This window comes from Ambystoma mexicanum, chromosome 11 (genome assembly GCF_040938575.1).
Source record: "Ambystoma mexicanum isolate Mex_15411 chromosome 11, UKY_AmexF1_1, whole genome shotgun sequence".
NCBI classification, from domain to species: Eukaryota; Metazoa; Chordata; class Amphibia; order Caudata; family Ambystomatidae; genus Ambystoma; species Ambystoma mexicanum.
This window is the reverse complement of record NC_090934.1, coordinates 774378923-774395353: the sequence shown is the minus strand read 5'-3', so window position 1 is coordinate 774395353 and position 16431 is coordinate 774378923. Positions and strand designations below refer to the sequence as shown.

At 44.8% G+C, this 16431-nt stretch overlaps 1 protein-coding gene across 10 annotated transcripts in view; it reads left to right on the top strand.

The window, feature by feature from the left end:
- Positions 1-16431, top strand: part of SCUBE2 (signal peptide, CUB domain and EGF like domain containing 2) — a 1402698-nt gene that overhangs the window by 201802 nt on the left and 1184465 nt on the right. For all 10 annotated transcript variants that reach the window (XM_069623684.1, XM_069623682.1, XM_069623685.1 and 7 more), the window contains exon 4: positions 6304-6438. In XM_069623684.1, coding sequence (XP_069479785.1) covers positions 6304-6438 — 135 coding nt within the window. The remainder of the gene's footprint in view (positions 1-6303; positions 6439-16431) is intronic.

The window sequence follows — 16431 nt, the reverse complement described above, 5'->3', positions numbered from 1 at the left end:
TAGAAACAGAAGCGATTCTTACTGCTAAAATGTAGTTCAACTACACGTACCCAATGACTTCAGCAGTTTGGAAAATATTTTGTTATCCTATAGATTGCAATCTTTTTTGTTTTTATTTCTCATTCCTGGTTGCACCATTGTTTTCAACACTAGAAGATATTGCTGAATGTATTCTTGTATTTTGATTGTATCCTAGTTGTAGTAAGTCGGAATCCGGAGACGGACAACTCGTCGTGATTCAAACTCCATAGTTTTATTTCAGTCTAAATTCCTGTACTGTTCCTATGACTGGTCCCTATGCTAAGAAAAAGAAGAGTTAAAAGGGTGCACTCCGGATGACATACAAAATAGTCTCTTTGCTGCCTAAACTAGCCTGATCCCTAGCCCTACCACTGCAAAGGAAAATTATCTAGTCCGAACACACAATCAATGAATTTTGCCCAAATGGCATATTCTTGACTGTTTTCTGACCCGTACTAGATTTTCTCAGAATTGGGTAAGGACTTCTTGCCTTAAGCAGGATTCCAATATTCTCAACAGCACAACTCTCTGGGCATTTTGGCCGATCCGCAGTTTCAGCACAAATGTTTCAGCCTGGTATACAGTAGAGTAGTGAATGTCTCCAGGCCTCCTGGACTGCTATTCAGTTCATCCCTGTACTAAGCAAAGTCCTCTCAGATATTCTTAGATAGGCAGGCCTCCTCCTGGCTTGGTTCGGAACCCTTTTGGCTCCCATCACTCCCTGGGGTCTTTGGTTGGACACACCCTCTAGGGGGGTTGATCTGATGGTGGCCCACTTTGGGCACAATGGATTATCTCCCCGCCCTGGGGTCTCTGGTTTCACCCCTCACCCCATTGTGGGGTATGTAGTTTCTCAGCCCTCCTTGGGCTCTTTTGCTTCTCTTCTCACCCTGGCTTGGGGCATATGGACTCTAAAGCCGTCCACCTTATACAACACCAAAATGTCTCACCTCACAACCCACTCCAGAGTCTGTGGTGTCAGCGGCAGCGAGTCGCAAGTCTTGTACGCAGCACAAATGCACCACTCCCCCAGACAATGAAGGCAGGAAAACTGACACCTTCGGTAAGAAGGTGCTCGCCATTGGAGCAACAACTATCAAAGCATCAAATGTCCTCGCTATAGTTGCACACTAGGGTCGAGAAATGTGGCATTGGCTGGCTCCAATATTAGAACATTTACTGGAGCAACAGAGGAAGGAAGCCATGACGCTGGAAGCCATGACGCTGGTGCATGAAGGGAAGGAATCCTCAAACCACAGCATTGATATCGCTGTAGATCCCGCTAAAACAGGGTTTAAACAGATTGGCAATGGAGTGGTCCTCCAAAGGCAAGGATGGTTACGTTGCACCGATTTCCGGCATGAAGGTCAGCACAAGGTGGTCGACATGCCATTTTGAAGGAGAAAATCAATTTGATGACCAGATTGATGAGGCCCTCAAAACCATGAAAGCAGACTCGAACACTGCTAGATCTTTCAGTCTTTTCGAGGAGCCTCTGGTAATTCCAGATTCTCGTCCTCCAGGGATAACAAGAATTACAACAGATCCGGATACTATTCTCAGGGCTACAAGAGAAATTACCAGTCCTCCCAGCACAGCAGGGAGTAGCACCAACGACAACAAAAGCGCGGATCAGCCACCTCTGAAAGACCTACGCAGAACAAGGCCCAACAATGACTGCCTCAGGGGCAGATGGGTGTGAGGAAATGTGGCTTTTTTCCCCTCAGCAAGTGGCAAGCAATAACAAGAAAGGTGGGTGCTAGATGCCATCCAGCACGGCCACTAGTTGGAATTCAAATGCCCACAAATCCCGTTATCTCCCATAAAGTTATTGCACCTGCACCTTCAAATTCTACAACAGGAGGTGTCCAATGTTAAAACGGGCGAAAGGGTTTCTCCTTCGGCAAAGGGAAAAGGAGTATACTCCAAGTACTTTGTCATCAAAAACCAGATGGGAAGTGGTGTCCTATCATGGACCTGCGAAACCTAAACAAAAACATCAAAAACAGAAGTTCAAGATGGTGACGCTTCAGGACATCATAAAGATCATACAACCCCGTGAATAACTGGTGGCTTTAGACCTCATGGATGCGTATTTCCACATTCTTATACATCCAAGACACCGAAAGTATCTCTGGTTCAAGGTCGGCGAAAGCCACTACCGGTTTTGAGTACTTCCATTCGGCCTATAAACAGCACCCAGGACGTAAAATGTTTAGCACCAGTAGCAGCTTTTCTCAGAAAGCAAGGCCACCACGTCACCCATATCTAGACGACTGGTTGGTTTGAGGTTCAACGTATCAGCAGACCATGTTTTCTGTGAGACAAACAGAAGCTCTTCTCAAAAGATTGTAATTTGCAATAACTTACACCAAATCTTGCAGTTTGTTGTTCCTGGGCGCTCGTTTCCTCACGGACCAAAGTCTTGTCAGGCCCTCTTCAGACACGGTGAAAAAATGTGATAACATTAGCAAATGCCTTCACTCCAAACAAGCTAGCCACAGTGCACACATAAATGGCTCTCCTGCAGGCTACACAGGCTACACATGTGGCCAATGCAAAGGTTTCTAGCCACCAGATGTCCCAAACCCAGGCTTCCTGGTCATACGAAATTGCCATCACTCGGACTCTCGCAACTGCACTAAAATGGTGGACATACCCCTACAACATTGCAAAGGGGATGCCCCTTGTGGAACCCAACTACCATCTCAAGATTGTGACCGATGTCTCCCTGGTGGGAATTGTTAGAATGTGTGGACCTCTGGGAATTCTACCCACATCAATTCTGGAGTGAATGCTCCTCCTCCCACCATTTGCTAATTTCTCTTTTATGACATTGTCCAGCGCTCTCTAGAGCAAGATTTAATCATTGTCTACATTGGCTGGTTGAATCATGCTTTTTTTAATTCACTTTTCCTGAACGCTGAGTTTGCTAGATAGTGACCGTGCCTGTTCACAGCCTCGTTCTCTGCTTGAGATGCCATATTAGTATGTTTGGAAACCAGGCCTGTCCTTATATCAAAGTGTTCTCACAGACTTTGCCTATAAAACTTGGCATATCACGCTGGTTCAGGTGGACGTAGCTGGAAAACATAGAAAATATATATATCATGTTACTCCCATACTTAAGCCCTTGTATTAGCTCCTGCGGATCAGACAATGAATCCTATTAAAAAAATTATCCCTGGTTCACAAGACAATTGATGGACAGAAGCAATATGTCTTCCTTACCAGTCTACACAGGTAGTCTATCTATTGTGCATTGGTAAGGCTTATACATCAAGTAAATTGTGTTTCAAAGTGCACAAAATTAACAGTTCATGTCCAACTCGACATGCTGTTTGCCTATTCCCAAGTTTAAAAAGGTAAATCTCAGTGACGGGTCACTTTCTGTGAACGCAGTCCATAACTGGAATGCCCTCCTGCTATGAGACTGCCTTGAAGACAATTACTTACATTTTAGAAAGAAACTGAAGACGTTCAAATTGCTGCATAATCTGTTTCCGGCGGATTCTTACACGCTCTGAACAGCTTCAAAAATGTTACCAACTGACATTTTCTACTAGTATTTTACTATGTTCACTGGCACCGAGATGGCCTTGGGCTATCATTGTGCCTTGTATATCACCAATAGAAACAGAAGCGATTCTTACTGCTAAAATGTAGTTCAACTACACGTACCCAATGACTTCAGCAGTTTGGAAAATATTTTGTTATCCTATAGATTGCAATCTTTTTTGTTTTTATTTCTCATTCCTGGTTGCACCATTGTTTTCAACACTAGAAGATATTGCTGAATGTATTCTTGTATTTTGATTGTATCCTAGTTGTAGTAAGTCGGAATCCGGAGACGGACAACTCGTCGTGATTCAAACTCCATAGTTTTATTTCAGTCTAAATTCCTGTACTGTTCCTATGACTGGTCCCTATGCTAAGAAAAAGAAGAGTTAAAAGGGTGCACTCCGGATGACATACAAAATAGTCTCTTTGCTGCCTAAACTAGCCTGATCCCTAGCCCTACCACTGCAAAGGAAAATTATCTAGTCCGAACACACAATCAATGAATTTTGCCCAAATGGCATATTCTTGACTGTTTTCTGACCCGTACTAGATTTTCTCAGAATTGGGTAAGGACTTCTTGCCTTAAGCAGGATTCCAATATTCTCAACAGCACAACTCTCTGGGCATTTTGGCCGATCCGCAGTTTCAGCACAAATGTTTCAGCCTGGTATACAGTAGAGTAGTGAATGTCTCCAGGCCTCCTGGACTGCTATTCAGTTCATCCCTGTACTAAGCAAAGTCCTCTCAGATATTCTTAGATAGGCAGGCCTCCTCCTGGCTTGGTTCGGAACCCTTTTGGCTCCCATCACTCCCTGGGGTCTTTGGTTGGACACACCCTCTAGGGGGGTTGATCTGATGGTGGCCCACTTTGGGCACAATGGATTATCTCCCCGCCCTGGGGTCTCTGGTTTCACCCCTCACCCCATTGTGGGGTATGTAGTTTCTCAGCCCTCCTTGGGCTCTTTTGCTTCTCTTCTCACCCTGGCTTGGGGCATATGGACTCTAAAGCCGTTTCGGACTATCTGTTGTCTAAGCCCTTCTTGGGCTCTTTAGATTCTCACCCCAGCTTGGGGAATGACTGGGCCTGTCTGCATTCTTGCCAGTTCCCTGAACGCACTGCACACCTTGATTTCTACGGTGGCCTTTCCACTGGAAAGGCAGCAGGACGGTTCCAGCTTCTCTTCACTGCATCAGTGCTTCCAATCTGCTGGTGACGAGACTTCGGCATCTGCTCTAGCCAGTGCCAATCAATCATGTTTCCTGTGGTCTTTTCTTGTCGGCAGGGCTGAGCTTCACCAACTCCAGGCCTAGTTCCAGGTAGTAGAGTTCTGAAGGCGTTTTCACTCCGCCACACACTATGATGACTGTTTGGGATGGGCTGTCCTCTACATCTCCGCTCTGGAGGCTTTCATTCCTCTTTCCGGCCCTCCCTCTCCTGGCTGGTAAAGGGTCAGAAAGCTTATCAGCTACCTCCTTTTATAAAGTGTCCCATGGTTGTCTGGTGCAATCCCCCATATAGCTACTAAAACAGCTTCCTGGGAAAAGGGAGAATAACGCATATCCCTCTGAAAGGATGGCCTGTCCTCCAGTGGGGGGCGGGGCACCCCCAATGGGATCCCACTTGCCCTGTCCCATTTGGGGGTGTTAAGCTTAGCAGGATCACTGCCCTTTTCCCAAAGGGGTCGATCTCCCTTGAGAGGGGACACATTCCCTGGATACATCATAGTTTAGTTGCCATAATTTCATTCTTTAAACTGTGTTTTTGTGCTTCTTTTACGACTGATCCTACCCCCACTTCGCCCCCTTGCCCCTGAACAAAAGTGATGGGTATGGCTGGCTTCTATGAACTAACTCACCTGGTGACTTTGAAGAACCTTCTGTTTAATCTGTTCTAGATCTGGCTTGAGAAAACACTCCAAGGACCTTCAATACTTGGATTGGGAAGGAAATTCCTCATATTTGGTGGGCAAATTAAGAAGTGTATTTTCAGAGTGGTTTCCTGAGTAATGTTTGCTTCCTGCAGACTTGTTTTTAAAATTGCTACTTGTAGAAACCAAATGTTAGCACTGGGCTTGCTGGCTTGGGCAGAGTGCTCTGACATGGTACTGATAAAGTCTAGGCGCCAGTGCTCAATTCCCAACGCCAACTGAATTCTACTCTGATGTAGAGCTCCTTGTCACAAGGGTGTGCTGCAGGTATCTTGCTGTCTAGATGCATGAAAAAAGATGCACCCTGATTCCACTGCAGAAGCTCCAAGTCTTAACCTCACATCTGTAGAGTTCTCACCACTTGATCCGTGTATTTTACTTTAGTTGTTACTATTGTTATATAATGGGTCTAGAAGGTGGGGGGTTTATAGGACCACTCCCAAGCAAAGCCTGCCATCTTTACAACTAAAGTTGCGACTAAGTGCAGCCTCAACTAGGTAACTGCCATTTACCTTGGCATAGGCATGTGAGCACTCTTTAAATTGCCCCGTGGGCCATGAGGATGGTATCTTGGTCCCAGGCAGCTTCATCTCACCAAAGTGATTTGTTTCTTTTTCATATTCTTTCAGCCCCCTATAACATTGCAATTGGGTGGTCTTGGGCCGGAATATGGGTCCAAAGTTGTAAACTGCTGATAAAGTAGAGCTCGACTGTGCAAGAGTGACTCTTGGTTTGTAATGTGTAGGGCAAATGAATGATGACCAATGACAGCCTGCCTCTTTCATCCTTACAGATGTGGACGAATGTCTTTTTAATAATGGAGGATGTCAACATATATGTGTTGACACAATGGGAAGCTATGAATGCAGATGTAAAGCTGGATTCTTTCTAAGTGATAACCAACATACGTGCATTCATCGATCAAAAGGTAAGTGCACCTACATTTTGGTTAATCTTGTATACCATTTTGCAGTAACAGTGATGGCATTAAGGGGGTATACTGTCCTGACATTTTCAATATCCTGTTGAGCCTATGTTGACATGTGTAACAAGGCCAATGCATACATAATCGGCCTGTGTGAAGATTGTTGTGGATCACTGCCATACATTGTTTCCTCTTCCAGACACAACTGTGGTTATCCCTCTCCTTAAACAGAAAATTAAGTTTATATTTGTGACCAGAACCCAATGCCCATCGCATCCCAAACCCCTCTCATTAAACTACAGCAGAAAAGCACAAACCTACATTTTGTAAAGGTCTAGAGGAAGAGTGAATGAGAAATGGGGCAGGGAAGCTCAGTGGGGCATGATACAAGCTGGACAAAGTACGTATATTTGAAAGTGCTCAATGTCTCCCATGTCGGTTGGGCGCATATTATGGTCAAGGGTTTGTATTAAAGTAAACTTCAACTACAGGAACCTCCTGTGGTACTACGGGAATCCCTGTGACCAATGTCTATGCAAATTACATCATTATATTTCTTCTTGCTTAAGGCACAGCGCTGGCGATTAGGCTGGCTCTCGCCAGATCTGAGATCTGGCACCAGATGTGTAGCCGGATCTCTGGATCAGGCTAGAGTCAGCTCTGGGAAGGAAATAAAAGCGCCCGCGAGCAAAACTGTAACTGCCTCTGGTGACCCTGTGCAAGGGGTCATAGAAGGAAATTACAGTCCTCAGCCACGACCCGGTTTATTTATTTATGCAATGTTTGTCGGATACATGGACCCAGATTATTTATTTATGCAATGTGTGTCTGATACCTGTATCAGACAAACATTGCATAAATAAATAAATATACAAGTATCCGACAAACATTGCATGAATACATAAATACCCCTATTAACATTGAAATTATCACACACGATGCAGCCACCCAACTGTGTTCAGAGGAGAGCTGCAGGAGCTGTGCCAGGTGTGGATCAAGTAAAAGAAAAAGTTGCTTATGACAAACAGAAATCACCCTGTTTGAATAGTACCCAAGGGGGAGTTTTTTTTAATAAAATGAGATGCAAATTGTTACTTTGCATTATTTTAGAAATATCCTATCTGCAAAAGCAATTCCAGCTCTTAAAAATACAAGGTAAGCAATTGGTATTTGAGCATTAATAATACTGATAACTATTTAATATACCAAGGAAGGTACAAATGGAATCTCTATACCATTTAACAGAAATATTCTTCCATGGCGGAGTGTTCAATATGCTGTTCTCCTTTTTATTTTTTTGAATTTTTTTATTTCATGCTACAAAAAATGTGTGCTGGGACTGGCATTCGCAGTTCCTTGTACAAAAGAAGAAACCTAAAAGAAACTAAGTTCTACTGAAAGAGTGTCAAGACGGCAGGAAAATAAGGTATTTTACTGTATGATTCATCATCTGAGTATCCTACACAAAGATGAGTAACAAACCAAATAGTGCAGGCAAAACGTGTGCTTCTTTTAAACCCAAATGCAGGAAAACCGTGACAACAAAATTGCAGCCTAGGTAAATGCCAAGTGTTCAAAGAGTTCTAAAGAGGGATTTTTAGGGTATTGTAAGGAAGGCATTGTTTCAAACAGTAAGACGGGCACAAGTGATCACAGTTCAAGAGTGCTTATTGAACTTCAATTTAGTTTGAAAAATGCCTATCTAAGATGGCCGCCATGTAAATCCAGCCCCCAACGAAGGTCCATCCACAAAGGTTCCTGTCGGAGCCGGGAGGAACCATCTGACGGCATATCTGCTGCATTGTGGCAGTAAGTCACCTGGATCTACCTCAGGTGGGCACCTCTACAGTGTACCACCCCATTAATTATCACATTTGCACGAAATACTACGAACTCCTCACTGTAGTCCTCAAGCGGCACATACGGCTCCTCTGACCCGGGCCTGTAGCCTACGCCGCCTTTAACTGCTTCACTTTGCAGAATATCTTATAGCGCAATCTCAGTAAGACTATCCACCCAGTCGCCAGGCTCCCATCAGAACAACCTATATCCTGGGGCTCTGTGCCCACGTGCTAATTTTAACAACTGGAAATATGTGCACCGCCATTGTCCACTTAACAGTCGTACTATAAGAATGCTCAGGGTCTACCTCACACGGCCTCTCCAACTAATATTGAACGTCATTGATAACTTGAGCTCATGCCACCACTCATCTGGTCATTACGAGTCGCCTGATAATTTTATGAACATGTATGAACATGTACCCATTTGCACCCAGTTTGCTGCTCAGCCTCGAAGTCCCACGAGATCGCAAAGAGACCTATGCTTGCAATGTACTATTACCGGGCATCTCAGACTGCCTTCTGCAAAACGTTCTGTGCCCTATCTGTGTTGTGGTAACTTCTGAAAATACGTGTACCAATTTGCCTGGTAATAACTGCATAACACACTTGTGCTGAATGTTGATCATGCCCTGCCAAATGTTTAATTACGTGCACTGATAGTTGTAATTGCCTGCATTGCGCTAATTGCTTAACATATGCATGCCTAATGCTAATCTTGCCCTGCACTCACAACCTACTGGCTGCAACATAGCCACTTTGCTGACTCACTGTAGGGCTTGTAGACATATTCACTACCGGATTAAGACCGATGGAGTAAGATGGCCAGCCTACCCAAACACCCTAATATCGGGCTATCAACTGCACATACTTTTGACAGACCTACCCAATCCCTAACCTGCCCCGACACCTACTTTATTCCAGATCCATCCCAGCGACTTGATTCCTCCCACAAGGGTACAGTCCTCATCTAAATCACCAAAGACAAGTAAGACCTTGACCTACTCCCTAAACGAGGAGAACTGCAGCCTTGCCAACGCTCCCGGGCTCCAGCCGCCCCTGCAAACTATTGGAAACCAAAGATTAGCCTCTAAAACCAGACACAACAGGGACATCTTCATCCCCACTACCACCCTCGCCAATCAGAGAAGGAATGCTCACCTCACATACAGAACAGCCAACTCCCATGCCACTACGAGAAAATGCCACTCCTCTAACACTAAGATGAACCCATCTAACTTCCAGCGACACCTACGTGACTGCAAACCCCAACCTACCTGACATCTACCCAGTGGTACACAGTCCAACTTCAGCTGCCCATACTCGTAACAGTACCAACAAGCCCAGTCAAGAGATTCAGGGCACCCTTATCAACGCCAGATCTCTACTGGCTCACACCCTAGACATTGCTGGCACCATCACCTCACTCAATCATGTCTTTATAGCAATCACAGAATCATGGCTCCATGTGGCTGCTGGCCCTGCACTCGCCCTAGCCATCCCGGACAACTATATGGTATTCAGGACGGATAGACCTACGGGTGAAGGTGGGGGGTGTAGCCATCATAGCAAAAAACACTCTTAACATTAGATAAATACCAAATACCTCGATCTCCTCGGGGGAACTACTGTCAGTGAAACTGACCCTATCGCTTACCGCCACACTGAATATGACCTGATCTACAGCCCGCCCCCGCCCCGGCCCTATACTGTCTTTCGAGAATTATGTAGTCCAACTCCTCTCCTCCAGTTCCAAGCTTAGTTCCCAAACTCTTATCCTAGGCAACATCAATCTTGGCCTGAATGACCCGTTGGACAAAAATGCACCATCCCTTGCCAACACTATCTCAGCATTGGGCTTCTTGCATCAGATCCTGAACCCCACACACACCAAAGGCTGCATTCTCGACTGGCTAGCAGACCTTAATTGCAACTCTGTCATAACCTCAAATACCCACTGTCCATTGTCAGACCATCACCTCCTAAAATTCAATATCATTAGGAATCCTAGCCTTGTCCCCACTGGTGGTCCCTGCCGCCCCATCTAGAAACAAACGGAACATAATGGCCAACAACTTATTACCACTATTACAACCCATCTGGGCACCCAAACATCTAGGAATCAAAGATCCTACTAGTATGGTAGAACTATACAATGAAATAGTACTTGCAGCTATTGACAAACTAGCTCCGCTCTCCTTGCGCAAAGCCAAACTGCAGCACACCTTAACTCATGGTTCACGCCCACTCTGAAACCCCTTCGAATGCTCCAAGCGAAAAGCTGAGACTATCTGGAAAGAATTCCCTAGTGAACCAAACAAAGTAACATTTTCTGAAGCAGCTAACCAATACAAACAAGCGATCTTCCAGACTAGTACTTCACATAACGAGAGAATAACAAATGCAAAATCAGGAACCAAAGAGCTCTTTGCCATTCTGAGAGAACTAGAGTCTCCAGTACCACCTGCAGAAGTCTTCAACAAGGGCGCTAACTGGTGCTCCAACATTCAGAATGCAGACTCTGACAAAATAGCGCTACTTCAATCCGAAATCTATTTAAAAAAAATGACTATCCAACACTCCGAACCACCCCATATGCCCCAACCTTGTTGGACAACAGAGCGCCCCAATTTGAATTATCTGTCTCTAATGCAGAAGTCCTACAAATCCTCACTAGCCTCAAACTGTCTAGGTGCCAAGGCGACCCTTGCCCGCAGCGGTTATTAAAGATTGCGCCCATGAACTCACCCTTTTCATAATGCGCCTAATTAATGCTTCCTTTGAAAACAATTCTGTCGTAACCAATCTCAAGAATGCTTGGGTACTCCCATTACAAAAACAAACCTCACTCGACCCTAATATTCCAACTATCGTGCCATTCTTACTTAAAATCCTAGACATAAGAGCATACCTAAAGATACAAAATTACTTGGAATTCAATTACCTCCTTGGACAATCAGGATTTCGCCCAAGACACAGGACGGAAACAGCCCTTCTGGACTTAAAATTCCAGATGGATGATCTAAAAGACAAAGGAAAGTTAGCAGTACTGCTGCTACTCAACCTCTCGGCAGCGTTTGATCTTGTCAACCATAAAGTCCTATGCAAACATCTAGCCTCGGCGACCCACTCCTGCCCTAACGACACTCAATGGATACAATCTTTCCTGCCTGACAGAACAATGAGAGTTTTTTCCTCTAGCTCGGAAGCACAACCAACCCCGGTCACATGTGGTGTACCACAGGGTTCCTGTGTTTCACCAATGCTCTGCAACATTTTTACAAAGCCACTTTTTGATCAACTAGATGACATGGGTGTCACATACACTAACTATGCAGATGACGCCCAAATCCTCATCCCCATCACAGGCTCCCATGACGTAGACTCTGCCACTCTTAACGCTATATTTCTAACCATCCAAGCCTGAATGTCCCACCATGGGCTATGTCTAAATGACGAAAAGACAGAACTTCTCCTCATAGGGTCACAATTTCATCTTAATAACGATGCCTTCAAAACCTTCAACCTGATAAGTGTCCAAAGAAGTAAAAACCCTTGGTTTCTACCTGGACTTTTCACTATCCAAACAAATGAATGCCACCGCACCGGTGGCAGCCTATACCTCTAAACGTATTGATGCTTCCAGACCCTTCCGGTCTCCTGACAGCTGTATTAGTCTGGCCAGAGCCCACATTCTGACCAGATTGGACTACTGCAATGCCCTCTATGCTGGCACTAAGAACCAAAACATCAAAATACTTCAGGTAATACAAAATACCCCCTTAAGAGCAGCACTCCATATTCCTCAACATGTGCACATATCCAAGACACGACAAAATGCTCACTGGTTGCCGGTTCATGAACTCCTCGTGTTCAAAACCCTGATCCTGACACATAAATGTCTCCACAAATCTGCTCCGACCTACCTCGCAGACAAAGTCGCCAGATCTCAATCTAACCGCCCCATGTGTTCTGCTCACATGAACTTGCTAACCTCACAGAGATCTAAACTCCAGAAAGCAGGAGGCAGTATTTTCTCTACAGTTGCCTCCAAACATTGGAACACCCTACCAGCCGAACTCTGGGAAATAGGCTCCCTCTGGACCTTCCGTAAACTGAAACCTCTACTGTCCACAAGGGGATCGTGTGACTAACTCAGACCCCACAACCAGCTAGCCCCGGATCCTGATCCGCACACACGCAAATATGTAAATAATTGAATTACCTATTGCCTTTATTTGGAAATGCCATGGCTATGTAATTAACTGCATTACCTTCTGCAATCCCAGCTATGTAAATATGCTACTATGAAAATAACTGCAACATGTAATGTTTGAATCCACATGTAAGAAAAGTGCCTAGATGCCTTCAGGTTAGGTGCACTATATAAATTCCAAAATAAATAATCCTAAATCTTCCAACAGGAGCAAGCTACGACCATCAAATAACGCAGTCCTAGTCTGGTCTGTCAAAATGAAAGGGCCTATATATAGACAAACCTATTGCCGATCCTTCTAAATTCAAATAGTCTGGAAAACCATGTTATGCAAAAGTAAGTGTTGAAGAAATGATTTGTCGGGATATTCAAGCTGTTGGCTTCCATTCTCCAAGTTTTCAACACGGGACAAGGCGGCACACGCAAGCTTGGCACACTTTGGCTTCTCTAGCTCGAGGATGCCTCGCTCAGAGTGTGCTCTCGTGCTCCGCCTTTTATCCGTGTGGGGAAGCTTAATGGAAGTCTGGTGAGTGCGATGGTCAGTAATTGCTTGACCTCACCTGACCATTGTATTGGGACACGTCGGGTATACTGCTCGGGTGTTAGTCTGTTTCTCTCATAGTGAGCTGTCTGTGAGAAAGTGTTTGTGTTGTAAAAGGGAGTCCGGGGGTAGATTACCAAAATATCCTACTTGGCAGGATGGGATAAAGGTATTATAGGGAAGGGGATACCGTGTCTCACCATCCAGCATCACACTCCCACTCCCCAAAGACCCCTCACCCTGGTGATCCTCCCGGACTGGTCCAACCCCAGGAACTGAATCCAAAATAAGTAAATCAACACCAATGCATTTAACAGATGAGTCACTAAGAAACAGAAAACTACTATGAAATAAAGAAGCCTAAAACACTGTTCCTCATACAAATAAGCCCTGGTTCTCTGCCAAGCTTGGTAGTCTCTGCCTGGCTTGGAGGCAAGCAGAGCGGAAGTGGCGCAAATCCTATTGCCCCATAGCACGCCTTGAGCTCTGCAAAGCCACTGCTTTATATAAACATGCAGTTGAACAAGCTACATTTTCTCATTTTGCTTCTCACGTGGAAGTTGCAGTCAACTCCCCTAAGGACATTTTTAAGTTGGTTCAGTCTCTCTCCTCCATCCCCCGCCACTATTCAGGTGATACCTTAGCAAAGGCTCTGCGATTCTCTTTCCACATTCTTCAACAACAAAACTGCGATTATTAGGCAGAAGATTGCTAGCCACCTGGACTCGTTGGATCTGCTGGTAGCTGTTACTATACCAAGGAAATCTTCCCATTCCTGGTCTACTTTTCTGTTTTATCATGACTCCGATGTAATTCGAGCTGCTCTTAACATGAAATCGGTCTCCCTTGCAGACCCGATTCTGCTCAGCATTCTTAAAACTATCATCTCTGCTATTGCACTTCTAGCATCTGCTGCTGTTAATCTGTCCTTCTCTAATGCTCACATTCCTGTTATACTTAAACATGCTCTGATTATTCCCCTTCTCAAAAAGCCAAATCTAGATCCTTCCATTGCTTCAAATTTGCGTCCTATTTCTCTTCTTTCTTTTCCTATGAATCCTTTATTTCTTGAAGATTCTGGATTCCTTGAACCATTCCAGTACCGCTTTCAGCCTGGCTGGGGTACATATTCGTTCCTGGTGTTGTGAGAAACCTAAAGGTGTCTCACCCACTATTCCACGGGGATCTGGCATCCAGGTGGCCAGGACACGTCCATCGCTTTTCCATCCAGTTCCTATGGGTGGACCAGTGTGGGAGGTTCACCTCGGTGAGAGGTCTGGGAGTGGGACACTGGATGGTGAGATGCGGTATCCCCTTCCCTGTAACACCCTTACCCCATCCTACCAGGTAAGATACTTAGGAACTCAAATCCCCCCCCACCCGATTACCTTTACAACACAAACACTTTCTCACGGACAGCTCGCTATGAAAGAAAACCGACAAATCCCAGTACACTGGTCAGGCAGGGTCAGGCAATTACTGACCATGACACACACCCAACTTCCATTACACTTCCCCACATGGATAAAAGGCGGAGCACAAGAGCACATTCTGTGCAAGATAAATCACACGAGGAAGCTGCAGTTCCTAGATGGCAGTTTAATACGAGGAGAAAGACGGCAATACAGAAGGTTATCGCAAGATGGGAAGTGCCCATGACCTTTTCGACGAGTAACTGTTATTTTCTCAAACCCTCGATTAGACCCGGTAAGACCAGGAAACCAGGCTAAAGAATCCTGCATTGTGTTTCTGAGGTACTCGATAGCCCTCCCCCGCCGATAATCAAGGTGGGGAGAATTGTTTGCTGCCGTGGTACTGTCTTTAACCCCTACAACAAAGCAGTGGCAATGAAATCAATACAGCTGGTGAGCTGGAGCGACTGATACCAGGCCAGTCTGTGCTGAAGCAAAGGTTCCAAGCGCCAACATTGTGTGGTGAGCGCTGAAGCAAATAGTGTATGAAATGCATGTAATAACCAATGCAAGTAAAATTGAACAACAGATGATTGATTGAACTTTGAAACCAAAATACGATACTTTGACAGAGTGGTCCGACACTGTGTGCATACTCATTCGAAGGTCTCTGTGAGGTATCCAACTGAGAATTGAAAAAGGTGAAAGAGTGGCAAAGAACTGTACATCGAAGTGGTCCTGTGACGTGTCCAGCACAATCCTGTGCACAATCGAAAAGTCTTCCATGTTGATACTGCCAAGCAAGTTGATGACAAAGTAGAGAAAGTTTGGTCTGAGCACAAACGAGGGAGATCAATTGAAAGCTTTTGGGATAAAGCAAGTTTGTGTTAAAGTTAATTAAATTAGTCTGAGCCAAGCAGAGGGAGACTGATTGAACATTGTGTTTAAACAGATATGAGCCCAGCTGAGGGGGCATCCGGGGTGAATAGTGAATCACCAGAGAAATTGGACCACATGAAAATCCTACGAATTTTGTGTTAAAGGGGATCTGAGCCTGGATGAGTTGGATCCGAGGTGAATAGTGAATCACCTGAAACATTGAATATGTATGAAATTGAGAGAGGAAAATAACTTGTTTGTTCATTTCATCAGGCCCTCTGCAAGAAGAGACTTTGGAAGGCAAAGAGACTTGGGCACAAAAGGCCCTGATGCTAGTGTTTGAACTGCACCCTCGTGCTAGAGAAATCAGAAACTGTGCTTAGCTCGAGTGTACCGCCTTATCCCGTGCTGAACACCTGGGGAAGGGTGGCCAATGGCCTGAATATCCTGACATATCATTTCTTGAACACTTCTTTCATTTACCTAACATTGATTCCCATACTATTTGTTTTTAGAGGTGAGGCTTGACAATAGGTTTATTGGTATAGGCCCTTTTATTTTGACAAGACACCACTAGGACTGCCTTATTATTGGATGGTCGTAGCTTGCTCCCATCTGTCAATTTAGGATTATAACACCCTTGAACTGTGGTCACTTGTGTTTATCTTACTGTTGATACCATGCCTTCCTTACAGTGTCTGCCGTTGATGATATGGCCCAGATCGTGGATCAGGGTGGTATTGGAGCCCTGATCCTGCTGGACCTCTCAGCAGCATTTGACACTGTGGATCATGGCATCCTCACAGAGAGACTGTCTTTGGTGGGTGTCTCCGGCCAGGTTCTGGATTAATTTCTTGTCATTCCTTTCTAATAGCTCTCCGTCTTTTTCTCTATCTCCTTTCATCCCTCTCCCTATTCAAACTGTTTCTCTCTGACATGCTCTTTTTTCACTCTCACTTCAACACTCACCTCTACTCTTACTTCATTACATTTACCTATGGTTCCCTATCATTTACCACTGAATGTCAAAATCTGGGTGTGCTTTGAATAGTCAAATCTGGGTGTGCTTTGAATAGTCAAATTTGGGCGAGTTTTTCATTGCACTTG